At 32.4% G+C, this 17,642-nt stretch overlaps 2 protein-coding genes across 3 annotated transcripts; one reads left to right on the top strand and one right to left on the bottom strand.

Moving 5' to 3' along the window:
- Positions 1-4,443: 4,443 nt before the first annotated feature.
- Positions 4,444-7,619, top strand: LOC143566461 (ubiquitin-like-specific protease ESD4). Of its 2 annotated transcripts, XM_077053158.1 has the most exons (10): positions 4,930-4,961; positions 5,013-5,276; positions 5,341-5,420; positions 5,516-5,609; positions 5,693-5,791; positions 5,881-5,973; positions 6,048-6,164; positions 6,264-6,367; positions 6,479-6,551; positions 7,342-7,616. In XM_077053158.1, the coding sequence occupies exons 2-10, from the start codon at positions 5,094-5,096 to the stop codon at positions 7,402-7,404; spliced, it is 906 nt and encodes a 301-aa protein (XP_076909273.1). In that variant the 5' UTR covers positions 4,930-4,961; positions 5,013-5,093; the 3' UTR covers positions 7,405-7,616. The 2 variants fall into 2 exon arrangements, with proteins under 2 accessions (XP_076909272.1, XP_076909273.1); XM_077053157.1 differs by having other exon boundaries at positions 4,444-5,276; positions 7,342-7,619.
- A 1,084-nt stretch (positions 7,620-8,703) lies between these two features.
- Positions 8,704-13,977, bottom strand: LOC143566460 (kinesin-like protein KIN-13A). The gene is made up of 14 exons (XM_077053156.1): positions 13,889-13,977; positions 12,864-13,133; positions 12,532-12,753; positions 12,097-12,288; positions 11,729-11,830; positions 11,571-11,648; positions 11,345-11,426; positions 11,080-11,242; positions 10,649-10,978; positions 10,339-10,557; positions 9,618-10,269; positions 9,446-9,511; positions 9,151-9,358; positions 8,704-8,977 (listed from the first exon to the last, which is right to left on the bottom strand). Exons 2-13 carry the CDS (start codon positions 13,071-13,073, stop codon positions 9,176-9,178), a joined length of 2,499 nt encoding a protein of 832 aa, XP_076909271.1. The 5' UTR covers positions 13,074-13,133; positions 13,889-13,977; the 3' UTR covers positions 8,704-8,977; positions 9,151-9,175.
- Positions 13,978-17,642: the final 3,665 nt, after the last annotated feature.

Genomic DNA, 17,642 nt, shown 5'->3' with positions numbered 1-17,642 from the left:
TATTTCACCGATGTTCCCGATATCATGGTTTAAATTTTCAACTTTTAGTGTTTAATGTTGGTGTTTTGAGTCTTAATTGGTTCCTTCTTGCTACAATTGTTAGTGTTTTGCAAGTTGCAAAAGGATAATTTGTTAATAGTATTAGAGTATACTGAATTGTTAGTGTTAAAGTGCTATATATATAAATTTTGCATGATATTTAAATTACAGATATCTCACCGCGATAACCGATATCTCAAATATCGGTCCTCGACCGATATCCAGTATTTTTCCGCATTAACTGCTTAGATAATAACTATCATATTTAACATTTTTATTATCCCCCCCCCCCCCCTCATGACTACTAATTAAACTTTTTTAATTATCTTTAAAATTACTTTTTCATCACATCTAATTTCCCACCATTTTTGTATTCATCTATATGTAAAGAATATTCACATATGAAAATGATTTTTTTTTCACGTTTTTTCCTTTCTCCTTTGTTCTTCACAAACCTCCCTTTTTGAAAGGAAAACACATTCTTTCTTGCATAATTTTGATAAAAACAAAAGTCTCTACTTCACTTAGAAAACATTGACCTACGAATGGTTCCTTACAATTTATTTTCTTGTTTTCACTTTGTTCTTCAATGGCATTTTCTTAACATGAATCTCATTCAGATCCAAAAGAACACGACTATCCATTTGCAAAATAATAATAATGTTTTATATCATTTAATCTTAAAAAAAATAGATAAAAAGGTAATGAAAGTTGTTTAATAGTAAATACTTATAGAAAAATGGTGGAAAATTAAAAGTGATGAAAGAGTAATTTTTTAGGGAATTAAAAAATGTAATTAGTAGTCAAGAGTGACGGGAAGATTTGAGAGTGAATAATAAAATTGTTAAATATAGTAGTTATTAAAAATTTAACGCAATTAATGTGAGATGGTACTTTTAATAAGAATATTCCATATAATATATGTTTCTTATATGTGTCCTTATGGCACATATTAGAAAATCCATATATTAATACATGTGTTCCTTAATGAAATCAGATTTTTCTTTTCAAAATTCATGGTAGTTATTTTTTATTTTGTTTTCATTTTGGTTTTTGGTTTTGGTTCGGTTTTAGCTTTTATAAATTTGTTTCGTCTCGATGTTTTTTTTTTAATTTTAGTTTCGTTTTAGATGGGTTTAACTTTATTCAGTTTTCCATTTCGAAGAACTTGTATCGGATCGTTTGCACCCCTTGTTAGAGAGAAAAATAAATTTGGTTTATAGCAAACAAAAGTTTTTTACTATAAATATTATTTTCATATCTTTTTTTAATTATAAATATATAAAAATTCATTAATAAATGGTAAGCGAGCTGAACTCGGGCCTGAAAAACCACTCATGAGCTAAACTAGAGCTTTAGAAATAAAGATATAAGCGAGTCGAGCTCGAGCTCGTCTCGGGTCGTTTGCACCCCTAGTTGAAGAGAAAAATAAATTTGGTTTATAACAAACTAAACATTTTCACCCCCATCAACTTGAAGAAATGACATGCTTTACCCAAAAACTAACTGGTTAGTCTCCATTAGGAAAATGCTCAGTGGAGGGCAATATGGTGAAAGTTGTGATTAACATAGGGAATTTCTTAAGTTGTGATTAGTGATGGCCGAAAGGCCAAAGTTTGGATTATTAAAATCCAATATTCCTTTTTTATATTGTGTTATTTTTTGTTCATTGTGTTTTTTAATTGGGTTTTTCAATGCATTGCGTTATAGATTTTGGTCATAGTGTTTTTCAATTGATATCCATATTAAAGATAAAAATTAAAACAAAGATTACATCATTGTGTCTCTTTGCTCGTCATTGTGTCTTTGTGTTCAACATTTGTCTTTCTACTTATCATTGTGTTGTAGTCATTGTTTAATACATTCATGGTCTTTTGTTTGGGATTGACATGCACCATTCACTTAATTTGAGAAAAATAGTATTACGTTCATTGTGTGTTACGTTCAAGTCATTGTGTAATATGTAGTTTCCATTGTGTTTTATGTTTCAAGTCTGTGTTATATGTATTCACCATTGTGTCTTACGTTTCAAGTCATTGTGTTATATGTATTCATCATTGTGTTTTACGATTCAGATTATTATGTAATATGCAATCATCATTGTCTTTTTTATGTATTAGATAATTTGTTAATATTTTATCATTCTAATTGCATATTATTTGTTATTAGTATTTAAAAAAACACAATGACGAGTTGAAAGACAATGACAAACAGAAAGACACAATGACGTAATTTTTGTTTAATTTTTATATAACAAAATCATACTCATATTAAAGATAAAAAAACGTTTGTTATTATGGTGCCTTTTTTAATATATATATATATATATATATATATATATATATCATATGAAAAGGTTCTAAACGTTTTAATATGATCGGAGAATTAACATGCGACTTGTATGTGGAGAGAGAAAATATGCACTATTACTTTTATACTCTATTTTTTTGTCCCACTTGACGTATGCCAATTAATTATGGTTTCTTACACTTCTTATTTCTGTTGGCCTTAATTTGTAGTATAGCAACCCTTCGATATCAATGCTCTAACGGCTAGTATTTATTTACTTTTTTAAATTGACTTTCATATAAATTACTATAAAACTAAATAAATTTTAACACAAACTATCAAAACAATTTATAAGTTTTTCTTTTCACACTCTCAAAATTAATATGGATTCATCATCATCCTCTAGTGTAGATTTTTATCTCTAAGCTCGAACAATAATAGCAGCTCGTTTGATATTACGAATAACATTGTGACAGTTATGACACAAATCATACCCATTATTTTTATGGATAAAAGAAATTCATATACGAGAAGTGTGCATGGGAAATATATCAGCTAGCTTACTGGGTTCTTGTCGCGTGTGATGAGTACTTAAAGATGTCTTCAAGAGTTTCATGTGAATCTTTTGATTTCTTTTGTGCTGTTGTTATTCAATTGTGCGGATGTGAATGTTTGCATAGACCTATAACTAGCAATGTACAAATTTATATGTGACACATGAATCAAGGCATGGATATCCGGGAATGCATGTCAGTGTTGATTTTATGCACTGGGTTTTGATAAATAATCCGATGAGACAGTGGGGTTAATTCATGAGAATGGATCACCGGCATCCTAGGATTATGCTTGAAGTGGTGACCTCCTGGTTTGGCATGTAATTTTTGGTGTTGTGGGTTCCAACCACGACATCGACGCTTTTAATCAATCGTCATTAGACAACAATGTGCTCAATGGAACAGCGCATGTTTGTTCATTTAAATTAATAACATTACAAAAATGGATATTATCTTGCAGACAAGATATACCCGAACGAGGCTTGTTTTGTGAGTACATTTTTAATTCCGGACAACAATAATTGAAAAAGATTCAAGAGAGCACAAGAAACGGCTCGGAAGAACGTGGAACGAGCTTTGGTTGCCCTCAAAAGTGGTTGAGCTATACTTCAAGAGCCAGAACACCCAGCGCATTGCGTGAAATTGTTTTACACGATAAATCAACCTTCATTCATTGTACGAAATTAAACTTTCCTTCGAAAGCATTACCTAATTAGTGTGATTAATGATTGCATCTGCACTTGTTTGATATGTTTTAGAGTACTGTTAAGTAAGGCTTTATAACCGTGAATAAGACGAATAATGAAAAAATGAACTTGATGGTATTACTATCAAAATATGACAAAGTTATCACACATCTAAACAACTTTGGACTCAAAATATACAATTTAACCCTAAGTTTCATAATCCCATAAAGAGGAAAGGCGTAACTCTATTCTCTATCAGTTATGCGAATCAATAAAAAAAATGTATATAATTGGAGTTTACATAATCACATGAGTAAATATGTGCAAGTCATTATATCAACGATTGACACTGATTTAACCTAAAAGCTTATAATACCCAAACATCCATGGATGGTTTTTGGACTTAATTATGTACAAAAATAAACATGGTACTAAATCAACATTTTTCAAACTGATAAAATTTCAATTTTCAAAACATTATTAATTATAACCAAAATATACATTTCAGCCTCTATAAATAATAATATAATTATATATACTATATGAGCAGTATTTTAGCTGTACTATGGACTTTTTCTAGAGGATGCTGTCAATTCAAGTTTCGTTCGTGACAAGATGCCGTGCACGAGCCAGAGCTTTTACCAATTACCACAGTGGGCCTACAGACTGTGGATTTTTCCTGAACAAATGTGGATGGTGTTTTGTCAATGAATGCGGTTTCCAAAATAATAAATATATAATATGTATTTCAAAATGTGACCGGCAACCGTTTCTTCACGTTACATTTGAGTCATTACCCTCCTTAACACATTACGAACATAATAATAATAATAATAATAATAATAATAATAAAACCAACCATCAAATCTCATAAACCCTAATTACGTAAATCAAAAACCTCATTCAAATTCACGATCAATTCTCATTCTACTGTTCACCATCTTCAATTCCATCTCGTTATTGCATGCTAACATCAACCAATTTCCCAATTATCCATCCTAGGGTTTACAAAACCCTAAATCGCATATATCCCAAATTGAATCACAATGGTGCATTAATCAGCAATCGAAACAAACGTGACGCATCATCTCAACATTCAGCATGTGGGTTTGATCACAATCTTCATATTAATAAGAAACTGAAGTCTTCTTCATCTCACAGTAACGTTTCAAGACTCAGTCTTGATCCCAAAACATGGGTTTTAAGAGAGATTCATGCTCCGTGTAGGTTTATTAGTGGGTTTACTGCGAAACTGACAAGACTTTATGATATAAAACTGGGTTTATTTGGTGATTTGGGTAATGCTCTGATTTCGAAATTTAAGAAGTTAAAAGAGCCTGCAATTAGAAGGTGTAAAAATGTGAAGAGTGATTCGGGTAGTTCAGGTATTGAGGTAATTGATGTTGATAAAGATGATGATGATCCGGGTGGTTCGAGTGTTGAGGTGATTGAGATTGTGGAGGATGAGAGGGAAGAACAGAGTAATAGTGTATCGGTGGAGAGACGGGAGATTGTGGCGAGGTATATGGAGTTGGATCAGAAGGAGGGTGTTATTGATTTAGATGATGGGTTGCCTTTGCATAAGAAGTTGCATAATGAATCGGTTGAAAAGCGGGATCCGAGTTTGAGGAGATTGCGGTTTGATATAAAGTTATTGGAAGCGAAACTAGCTTTACGACAACAAGTGCGTCCGGTTAAGAAAAAAGAGGTATGAAGATTGTGAATTTGTATATTTACTGGTTGGTTTGTTATAATTAGTTTGTTTTTTTCAGGATGTGGAAAATGACCCTTTTAGGCCTCTTACTGAGGAAGAAGAGGAAATGGTTACTAATGCGTTATCGTATTCTAATCGGTAAATTTTGATGTTTATGTGTTTAGTTTACTAGTTTACGTTTACTTTTTGCGAAAGGATTTTTTTTTTATTTAAACGTGTTTCCAAATTTGTAGGAATAAGGTTTTGGTCACTCATGAGAACTCAAATATTACGATCACGGGGCAAGTTCTGCAATGTTTAAGTCCTCATGCATGGTTAAACGATGAGGTGATTATTTATTTTAAATGCTATACCTGAATGCATTAGCATGTTATGTATGTGCGCTTACGCTGTTGATTATCTTATTTCAGGTTATCAATTTGTATCTTGAGTTGCTAAAAGAGAGGGAAAACAGGGAGCCGAAAAAGTTTTTGAAATGCCATTTCTGCAACACATTTTTCTACAAGAAGGTTGGTTAATCAAAGATTTATTTGGCTTTTTTGGCAGTATTTATATCTTATTAAGTTAATGTTTGTGATTATATGTTTTTATTTGGCAGTTGATAAGTGGAAGGAATGGATATGATTATAACTCAGTAAGAAGATGGACTACCCAAAAGAAGTTGGGATACGGTCTATTAGAGTGTGACAAGGTAACATTATTAACTACTTGCTATTTTTGTAATTAAATTTTTTTTCTCGGTTTCCTGATATTTGTTGTATTCAGATATTTGTCCCTATCCACAAAGAAATACATTGGTGTTTAGCTGTTATTAACAAAAAAGAAGAAAAATTCCAGTATCTTGACTCGCTTGGAGGAGCCGACAAAGTTTTGAGAATGTTGGTGTGTCAATTCTACATGTCTTTTTGTGCATAACATTATTTATTTCATTCTCTTTGGCCTGTTAAGATATAATATTATTATGTGTTGTTATATGTTCAGGCCAAGTACATAACGGATGAAGTTAAAGATAAGAGTGGTAAAAGCATTGACGTTACTTCTTGGGAGCAAGAGTTTGTCACCGACCTTCCTAATCAAGAGAACGGGTGCGTATACTATGAACTTTGTACGAGAAACTCTAATGATGCTTTAATGTTTTACTAAAAAGGGAATTTTAGGTTGTTCAGCGAAAATTTAATTATTCTGTTTCTGGGCAGGTATGACTGTGGCATGTTTATGATCAAGTACGCAGACTTCTATAGCAGGGACATAGGATTATGCTTCAATCAGGTAGGATAAACCTTCTTTAAACGAATTTACCATATTATTGTACTAAATAAACCTTCTTTATTTAATACAATAATAACTAAATTTCTAACATTTAAGAGGTTGTGCGTGTTAATGTATTACAACAAAAAAATTAGTACGGTAAATCTGATTAAAGAAGGTATATTTATTACAACAATAACTAAATTTCTAAAATTAAAGTGATTTAAAAGATATGTTACCGTTTTCTTTTTCGCTTAACCTTTTGAATTTACTCATTGACTCGATAGGATAAACGCAGTCAAAATCGACCTATCCAGAAGTAAATGGGTTGAAATTAGGGCTGAAAACCAAACATTGGGGTTCTTTTTGTTTTCAAAAACTGTCCGTTTCTGGTTTTCACGGTTTGGGTTAAATTCGGTCTCTTCGGTTTTACTATTTGGGCCTAGTTTTGTCGTTAGTTAATGATTAATAGATTATTATACATTTAGACTAATATATATGGGCTGCACTATTTGTTAAAATATGATAAATTACTAGCATTCAATATAAAAAATGAAATTCCATAAATTTGCCTTTGTTAGGTTTTTCCGGTTTAATCATATGCAAACCCGAAACCAAACCGAAATTTCGGTTTTTACACAAAACATAAATCCAAAACGTTGGTTGTTGTTTGGGTTTGGCTACTTCAGTTACGGATCCATTTAATTAATTAGTTTCATGCCACACCCCTAGTTAAAATTTCATTGAAGACATAAAGTTTGTAACAAGTATATAAATAAATGTTGACGTATTTTATTGTTTTTGTTTGCAGGAGCACATGCCATATTTTAGATTGAGGATAGCCAAGGAAATATTGAAATTGAGAGCCAACTGAAAGTTTCTATAAATAAGCCTGAAACATGTTGTTGGTCCATACAACACTAAGAGTGATTTGCAGCAATGGCAGAATTTGCTGTGTTTTTTTGGTTAGAGGTGAATTGAGGGTAGGAAGCCAATTATTTTTGCATTAATGGCTTGGTTGGCTTTTTTTTTAATTGACTACTGTAATATATATCATTTATATTACAAATTTTGAATTTACAAAGTTAAAGAAACAATGCAAATGTGACACATATATGTTGGTACATTGTTGGGGGTTAATGGAGACATGTAATTAGAGGTGTAAAGGAGTTGATCCGACTTTGAAACTTGGTTCGTGAGTGGTGTTTCAAACTTGGGCTTGGCTTGTTTATTGTTTGATAATTCTTAAATAATTTTATTGATGTACATTTTATAATTGTTCTCTAATAATATTATATATGCATATATATTTAATATAATAATGTGCTAGTTTAAGGTCAGCTAGGCTTGCAAGCCTTGATATACGAAGCTCTGGCTCATTTATGAGATGAGCTTCATATAAGCTTGAGTTTGATTTATGCTTAACTTGATTTTTCTTAGTTTGTAACTTTGTATTGAGTAGTTTATGAGCTGCTCGGCTTGTTTAGACCTCGTACATGAAAAATGTAATCAAATGGGCCCGTTGAACTATGTGTTTACCAACATATTTTGTTAAGATATAAATTCTATACATTTGGACATGTATTAAAATTAGACATTATTGAGTGCAAATGTTACAACATATTGTTAATGTCGATTGTTACGTTATATCATCAGTGTTGACAAGTTACACATAGTTGGAAATATACGTTGGCTAGAGGTATATTGATCTTGGGACATGTATTAAAATTATTGAGTGCAAATGTTATATCAAATTGTGAATGCCGGTTGACGGTGTTACATTATATTATCAATGGTGACAAGTTACATGTTTAAAATATACATCAGGTTGGATGTATGTTGATCCTCATTGTGACAAAGTTTAATAGCAGACGGTGTTACCAGCAAACGTCACACAGTTTTCAAGTTAAAAAAAAAAAAAAGGTGAGCACGCCTTTCGATCTTTTTCTACTAGGTCTCAAAAATACTCACCTACAGCGTTATAAAAATGTCGCCTACCACTTACTCCACCTTCGATGTGTTAGGATCGTAGTCCCAGCCAAAAAAATCACTTCATTACATGACAATATGTGTCAGGGGTTATGTTATGATTGTAGTACCCGCCAAAAAGCCTCTCATACATGACAATACAATTCAAAATGGAACGATTTGGGATATACGAAACTTAACACATTTTTCATTTATACATATAACAAAATAATAACAATAGTCTTGTAGTGAGTAGAACTAGTTTTGAGTTTTATGTTGGAAGCTGTAATTCAATATTACATAAAAACCACCACCAACACTAGTTTTTATGTTTCTATTTCTTTTCCACTTCTCTCTTGTCTTGTACAAGTCTTTTGCAAAATCCAAATCTCCCCACAACACCATTCAAACCAATACAAATCTTTCAAACCTCACCCAATCAAATATCCACACCCACATCATCCGCTATGCACTTGTTTCTGCAAACCGCAACAAATCAAAAACAATCAAAGCATAAAGCGTAGTTTCATCTCTAACAAGTCAAAGAGGTTGAAAGTTTCATGCATAAGTATAATAATCTACTTTTTTAAACAAATTACTATAATTAATTTTAGAAAAACCAGACCCATTTTGACCCGTAACATAGAATTACCAGTGCTTTGACCCACGCGTTTGTATTAACGAGGTGCTATTTTACGGCTGAGTATTTCCTGTGCTTTGAGTCGGTGCTGGAATCTAGCAAGGCGGGCTTGAAGGCTCACAAGGCTTGCTGCTTTGCGTGACAGCACGAAACTCAATTGGGTCACATAATTGTCAATAAGGCTGCCCGGTTTCTCAACTTCTGCCAGTAATTTCATTTCCTGGTTGACCAAAAAATCAAACTATTAATAATACGGTTTTAGATGAATCCAAGTATGAAATAGTAACAGTTAAATGAAAATTATTACTTCGCGTACTATCTCCATTGTATCTTCAATCTCTTTCCTGTGTGCTGCAATTAGAGCTTCTTCTTCCTACAAAACCATAAATCCCCTTAAAAAGCAGTAACTGAAAGTCAAAGTCAAACTTGTTCAAAGTCAAACATGGTCAAAGTCGATCATAGATTGACTGACCACATACCTCTAGTAATTCATTGACATTCTCATCCTGAAGCTGCTCAGATTCTGACTGTTTTGATGCCATATAATTGGGAATACTTAATCCTTGTTGCTTATTACCAAAAGACGGAATTTCAGAATTATAACCGTCTCGTTTTAACCACCCAAATTTGTCAGATTTTTCATTACCCCTTTCGGTTTTTTCTTCTCGGTAACTCTTTCTTCGTGGTGGTGATACCTTTTGCACGGTTTCTTCTGTATCAAATGAAGTTGGCATCGAATATACTTTCGGATTATTCCAGTCATTGTCATCCCTACTATTGAAGGAATAGTTTGAAGAGCTTGGAGGTGTTTGTTTCTCAAAGTCTGCTGTGGCGCTGTAAGATCTTTGTGGACCCCGTTTACCTGTATCCACAACCTTTTCCTCTTGATAATCCCTGGTATTGAAGGAATAGTTTGAAGAACTTGGGAGTGATTGTTTCTCAAAATCCGATGTGGCGTTGTAAGATCTTTGTGGACCCCGTTTACCTGTATCCATAACTTTTTCCTCTTGATAATTGTCATCTACATCAGAGGAAACTAGCATACTTGCTGATGAAGATTCTTTATTAATTGTTTGTGAGCTTCCAGCTTGATCTTTTTTGGAGTTTCCACTTTTTGAAAGACTTTTAACCCTGTTATTTCAATATATTAGAATCTGTTCTAATAAGAAAATATGACAACAGAATTTAGAAAAAAAATACCTATCAGCATATCTTAAGGTATTGAGAGTGTGTTCACAGGAACCAGCATTTGGTGAAATGCAAGATATCATTACGGTCCTTGAATTCCCGACAAACGAATCACGAAGAACTTCAGTTAATTTACTTCCACGAAACGGGATATGAATCTGGTCATTATCAAGTGCACGAATGCACTCTTTAAGAGCCAAAAGACTCTTATTAATTTCAGCACCTTCAATCCTATAATGGTCACATATCAAACATTATAGTAAGTAAACTCGACTCAAAAAGGGTAAAGGTGTAAAACAAAGAACTTTTGTGAGCATATTACCGTGTTTGTCGGTCATTATCAGTTGTATCAGCACCTCTTTCACTGCCAGCAAGATCAATGAATGAGATTTTCCCAACAACTTTCCCATTTTTGGATTCATTGACATCAAAAGTCCTTCTAGTTTCCTTTACTTCCTTGTGTTTTTTAACAACCAATTGTAATATTGCATGTGATCTTGAAGATTCCTCATTAGCACCAGTAGAGCCAGTACTTCTAGCATTACTCCCTTTTTCAATGTATTCTTTAACAATTTGTACATCTAAAACTTCAAATTCTTGCAATCCAACAATGCAAACTTGTTGTCTTCCATCTTCTCTCATGCAAAGTTTCCTACAAAAATAAAAGAAAAAAGTAACTCAAAATCAATCAATCAACCAATCATTAACTAAAAAGAATAAGTGTGTAAAACAGTTATCAAATATAGTACTGACTTTCTATCACTCAGAAGATCATATAACTTTCCACCATAGATCTCAAAGTAACTAAGCCATAGTTTGAACTTTTGATCACGGTAAGTTGGGTGATGTAATAATCTAACAAGATCTTCAGCAGCTCTAAGAGGTAATGGCTGCATTGTATATGTCTTACCACTTCCTGCATATAAGGAATATTCTCTTACTTTCAGCTTAATACAACACCAGAAAAGCAAACAGAAATTAATAATATTCAAAAAATGGATTAGAAATTCTAAGATACCTGTCTGACCATAAGCAAAACAAGTTGCTTTGGTCCTTTGAAATATTATGGGAATGATTGGCTGTACAGTTTCACGGTATACCTGTTTTAGGTAAACCATTAAATCAAGTAGCACAATTACATTTAAACATTTCAGCATAATCAGTTGCATTGCATAAAGGTTGTAAATAGTAATTACTTAGAAGAAAAGATAATACAACTTGAAGATAAACTTAAGAGATATTACCTCATCATTGGTTACTTGCTGGTCAAGAACAGCATCAAAACAGAATTCATGTTTCTCCACATATGCAGTCAGGTCCACCTTTATAAAAATTAAAAAAAAAATTATTTACCTGTTGAATCTGAAAACTATTTTAACTTCAAGTTAAAATATGTCCAAACCTTTAGCTTGGGTTCATGGACGGTTAGACCATTTCCAGATACACTCACAACATCATCCTCCTTGCGAGAAAGTTCCTTCTTATTCAGTGGCCTTTTGCGCACCTGATATTAGCATCAACTTGATTAACCAAATAGATGTCTTGGTTTCTCCTTTAAATTGAATTATCCCAGAACAGAAAATTGCAATCACTCAAAAAACATAAGTGGCGTATTCCTAAAGCAGTTGATCAATTCTAACTTTGTCATTCCATATTATAAGCATAAGCAACATGTTGGGCACACATAAGGCAACAATAAATAACTATATACTAATTATTGCACATGTGCTTAAGTGAGACTGCTGACCATAAGTGAAAGGAGCTACATACCACAACTTTAATCTTGGCCACATTATTTTCCCTTGAACTGCTTTCTTTTTCAAGTGTAGGCAATCCATAAGAAGCATCTATATCTGTTTGTCCTCTTTGCTGCCAGCTTGGCAGGACATCATAGTCATTGTCGACTGCGCTAGTCATAGCAGGCATAAAAGGTGAATCCTCAAATGGTTCTGAAGTAACATTCTGGCAAACAAAAAAATCACATGCGTCACCAAATGCAAAAGAAACTAATGTGAGAGGCATGTATTCACATCCATTTTATAACATACTTATATTTATGAACAATAACAATCATTGATATACTCAATGTTATTTATGAGTAAAACAAATACAATGAAAATAAACCATCAGCCCTCCTTGTGCTCATTAATACAATAGGAAACTTGTGTAAGGGATAAAAGATATTCTAAACAATGATATTTTTACCTCTGTAAGAAGTTCAGTGTCATCCATAGAATGTAAGTCCAATAGCCCTGCTCCAAAATCACCTCTGAACTCAGATGATAAAAAACCATCTGATGCACCAATTCCTCCCGAACCTTTGGATATTGGAGAAAATGGCTCAGAACCAGATTCACCACCAAAATTAAGGTTCCTCATTAGTTTGAAAAGCCTTTGCTTCTCTTCAGCAGATTGTGCTCCATATCCCTGCAAACAGAATAAGATAACACATTAAACATATTCCAAATATACACCACAAGCCCTTTATTATACAGACATTGTTTTCAGTTAAAATAACAATAGAATTTCAGAGATACCTGCATGAGCAGATTTGGCAGATGGCGTTGATCAACACCAGTAGACGCCACCACGGGTGAGGCCAGATGCTGTAAACCTGCAGATTGAAGCCACCTTGCCATGACAGCATCTCCAGCATCACTAGCAGGACCTGCATTCTGATGGTTCCCACCATCTGCAGGTTGATCATACAGAGAGCCAGTATTTCTCTGCTGCATCTGGCCGCCCATGTGGCGCTGCGATCGACGTTGGGGAGCCAATTTTCCTTTAAAATCTTTCCTCTAAATAAGCTTTAACCACAAAAGAAACAAATAAACAAAAGAGAAATTTAAAAAACATTGCAATGAACCAAATAGATTTCAATCAATCAGAATACATTCAATACGCTAATCAACACACCAAACAATATCATTTCCTATTCTCAATTTCAAAATCCTCAAACAAAACAAAGGTTATCACCGCAAAACAGCAAGCACTAACCGAACCGAAAACTGAAAATCGGTTATTGGTTTTTTTGTACACTTAATTAATTGGAATTAACAAACAAATTGCGCCATCAATATTTTCATATATTTCTAGCTTTTATCATGTTTTATTATACCTTCATTTCATGTATTAATACCTCCATATCATGCATTTCTATGCGAAAACTTTAGCCCAGGTTTTCTTTCGGTTATTAACCAAAATAAACCGAAAGCCGAAAAACTAACGAAATAAAAAAACACCAATTAATCAAAAACCGTTTGAACCAATAACCGAAAACCTAAATCCAAAGCAATATACTTATAAGATCATCAAATATAATCAGCATTCAACACAGCAAATGATAATAAAATCTGAATTTCAAAATCCCCAAAGGAAACCTACAAATAATGACGATTGAGATCGAAAATTGATTGGTTATCGAAATGCAGATGAATCATGGAGATACGATATGATATGATATGATATGATATGATACTAGGGTTGAAAGAAACAAACAAGCAATGCAGATAGAATAGAAATGAATCGGTAATGAAATAGAAACAATGGAAGAGAGGCATACCGTTTGAAATCGTTTTACAGATCTGGATGGAAAATGAAACCCTAAAATGAATTGATGATGATGTGGTTGTGAATTAAGGAGGAAGAGGATTCCATGTGCGATTATGATGGATGGAAGGCGTACAGCTTTAATGCCTTTTCTTCATTCTTAATTATATCATCATCATATATATTTATATTTATATATACGCAGATAGATAGATACATACATACATACATTGTTCCTCTCTCTCTTATCTATATCTATATATACATACATCCCTTGTGGAACGTGACTCACTTCAAGGAGTGAATTAAAAGTTATATAAGTTCTAACATTTTCTTTCTTTTAATTTTTTTTAACACCCTTTGAAACTAGAGGTGCATAAATCTGGTTTTGCTAATCTCTTGTTCTATATGGTTACCGGGTATTAACGGGTTTGGGTTTGGTATTGTTTCTGAAAATCATACGCTATGCATCGGGTTCAGGTCAGGTTTAGAACCAGATATTCTAAAACCGGGTATTTGAATACAATATTTTTGGGTATTAAAAAAAATCCTATATTCGGGTTTTTTTCGAGTATTTTTCGGGGATAGATTGGGTTTTTTAAGGGGCTGCACTTTTTGGGGTATTTTTGTGATATTTTTCAGGTATTTTTCGGTTAATTTCGGGTAATGGAAAAACCCGATTCTGGTTTTCGGGTTTACTTGGTATAAATCGGTTCTGATTCCGGGTACGGGTAGTAAAACCGGGTATAAAAAACGGTTCCGGGTTTTTTGTGCACCTCTATTTGGAACTAATCACAATACCTGAGTGAGCTTTCTTAAGATAGAATGTCAGTCGTCCATACTTATTTTGACATTTTAGGTCTAACTCACTCACCAAAGAATATTATCATCAAGGAGAAAGCCACCACTATCAAAAAACCTCCTTGAGTCAAGTTTCGAACTTGAAATCTTAAGATCTCAAGTCTTAACCATCACCCTCGTGTTGTCATTTGACCAGAAGGTCAATGACAACCTTTTATTTTAATAAATTTAATCTTCTTTTTAAATATAACTTTTTATTTGAGTTGTAAATTATAAAATATAAGATCGTAGAAAGAGATACGACCAGGTGTTTGGCAGCTAAAGAACTTCTATTTTGTGAAAATTGAGTTTGGGATGATAGTTCTGGTTAGTAACATATGTAAGGAGAAAAAGTTGGTTGTCACAATTTAATATAACTAAAACAATGATATAATCTATGAACACAAACTAGTGTATCGAGTCAAAATCTTGTATTAGTGTATGTAAAGAGTCCTTGAAACTTTTTCCATCCGAAAATAAGTATAATGGTTTAATGTAGTATCAAGTACAAACGAAAATATTAAATAAGTGAACCTCAATGATGTATAAAATAAGCAACCTTGGATATTTAGGATGCCTTTGAAATGACTGGAAATGAGTGATGATAATATAAGTAGGAATACGTTTATAAATCCAACCTACCTTTCTTTTTTCCAGAAAATAGATAAGGACACCACTTGAAGAAACCTTAAAAACCCTACAAGAGCCATTGATTGGGTTGGATCAATGGATGAGATTATAAGTTGTACTTAAAATGCATAAAAGTTGTTTTAAATGTTGCTCAAGTACAAAAAAGGGTATTATAGTCAACTAATGTATTGTTTATCTTTCCTCTTGTTGACCCTACTACACTATGATCGTACATACAAAAAGAAATGAAACAATGTTAAATCAATCTTTTGTCTTCATAAGAACATTGTTTATATTTTCCTCCTTTACAACTATTTTTAAATATGCAACAGATATGTAAATAGCATTTATTTATGTAAATGTAAAAATATTTTTATGTTTAAAGATGTTACCAATGAAGTTTACATACTTTTAAATAAGTTTTTTTAAGATGTTACCAATCAAGTTTACATTTTTAAAGATGTTATAAATTAAGATTACATATTTTTGAATAAATTTTTTTATAGATGTTACCAATTATGTTTACATATTTTTAAGTTTAAATATGTTACCAGTTAAGTTTACATATTTTTAAATAAGTTTTTTTAAAGATGTTACAGATTAAGTTTGCATATAGTTTTTTATATTTTTACATATTTTTTTTATATATTCACATATTATTTTATATATTTACATATTTATATTTATAGATTTACATATTTATTTTGTATATGAAAATCTACAAATTTACATATTATTTTTGTTTGTTTTAACGAATTTACGTATTTAAATATTTACATATTGTTTTTACATATTTATAAATTTAAAAAATAATGTTAAAAACTATTAAGGTATATTAATAGCAATCAACAAATTACATTATATACACACAAAGTAATTTATAAAGAACATGAATTTGTTCAAGAAATAAATAGAAACGAATTAATTTATATACATATAAATTAATCTATATAATATCTTGAAACAAAGTGAAGAAAAAAGTACAACAAAAATTTGTTATTTTTCTTTTTCTTTAATGTTAATAGGTAAGAGATATATTCAATACATTCATATGTTTAATTGGGTAATTGAACATTTTGGATACGTTTTGAAATAATGTATATATTAATTTTTTTAATAAAGATGAAACATAAATGTTTGTTTTTGTTAAGAAACACATAATAATTGGTAAGAAACAAAAAAAAAAGTTTGTTTTTGTTTTGACATAATAAATATATAAATTATCAATTTGTATTTCCATCCAATATCATTCTTGAAGTTCCTCGTAATTAAAAAAAATAATGCAACAAATATAATAGATTTATTCCTAAAGGAAAAAAAGAAATACAAGTTTTAATGAAAATAAATAAAAGAACACACTAGTCAAAGTTGAAAATAAAAGCATATTAGGCTGAGGGGTGTGGGGGCTTCAACGGGGGCGCTAGAGCCCCTCCGCTCGCGCCCCCAGGCGCTAACACCACACCACCAGGGCGCTAGCGGGGGCGCTAACGCGAAAAACAATGCATGCGTGAGCCGGTTAGCGGGAGAAGAGAGAGGGCTGCACAACTTTTGATGGTTTTTTGACCGTTGGGAGCCGAACAAACCAAAAAAAAAAATTCGATGGAGCCCCTGCTGGAGCCCCTCCACACCAGGGCCAGGGGCTCCAACGGGGGCTCCAACACCCCCCTTATCCAGTTTCTCTCTCTGCCACACGTCATAATATTATTGGTTGGAGCCCCCATTAAAGCCCCCATTAAAGCGCCCCACACCCCTCAGCCTTATATCTTATTGTTAACCCCTGCAGTCACGCTTCAAGTGACAGAAAGTACAAAGAAAAGAAAGATGTAACAAAAGTATAATTTCGAAAATACCCCCTAAGTATTCAAACTATTTTAGCTTCAAAAAGTGGATGTGGTCAAATTGTAGGCCACAAATTGGGTTTTTATGGTTTTCTAAGCTCATTTGGGTTTTCAATTTATACTTACTCTAAGGACACCATCATATTTATTTTCACAATTTTTTAAGGATACCATAATAAAAACAACTTATTATTGCCATTTTTATACTCATGATTAAAACCTAACCAAAAGTGGTACAAGTGAAAATAATTAAAAAAATAAAAAAAAACTACGACTGATTTGCCTTGGTTCAAATGGTACGCTCGGTATCAGCGATTTACAAGCACCCTTACAACATAAATCGATGAAGCCAAATGCAACATCTAACTAACAACAAACATATTTAGTACACAATGTTAAAATAATTATGACCAACACCCATATTATGAATACAAAGGGCATGGCATGAATTTCTTCACA

The sequence above is a fragment of the Bidens hawaiensis genome, unplaced genomic scaffold (genome assembly GCF_021521415.1).
Source record: "Bidens hawaiensis isolate Kalapana, Puna unplaced genomic scaffold, B.hawaiensis_p1.1 tig00022893_1, whole genome shotgun sequence".
Lineage (NCBI taxonomy): Eukaryota > Viridiplantae > Streptophyta > Magnoliopsida > Asterales > Asteraceae > Bidens > Bidens hawaiensis.
This window is presented reverse-complemented; position numbering and strand designations above follow the sequence as displayed.

What these genes read in the sequence shown, in the direction of transcription:
- LOC143566461 (XM_077053157.1), top strand. Translation starts at nt 4,533, where the DNA reads ATGCTAACATCAACCAATTTCCCAATTATCCATCCTAGGGTTTACAAA. An exon ending in GCGTTATCGTATTCTAATCG is followed by an intron (nt 5,421 to 5,515) that starts GTAAATTTTGAT and finishes CCAAATTTGTAG; the next exon opens with GAATAAGGTTTTGGTCACTC. An exon ending in CTTCCTAATCAAGAGAACGG is followed by an intron (nt 6,368 to 6,478) that starts GTGCGTATACTA and finishes GTTTCTGGGCAG; the next exon opens with GTATGACTGTGGCATGTTTA.
- LOC143566460 (XM_077053156.1), bottom strand. Translation starts at nt 13,073, where the DNA reads ATGGGCGGCCAGATGCAGCAGAGAAATACTGGCTCTCTGTATGATCAA. An exon ending in TGGCCAAGATTAAAGTTGTG is followed by an intron (nt 11,831 to 12,096) that starts GTATGTAGCTCC and finishes TGCTAATATCAG; the next exon opens with GTGCGCAAAAGGCCACTGAA. An exon ending in GATCTTCTGAGTGATAGAAA is followed by an intron (nt 10,979 to 11,079) that starts GTCAGTACTATA and finishes TTATTTTTGTAG; the next exon opens with GAAACTTTGCATGAGAGAAG.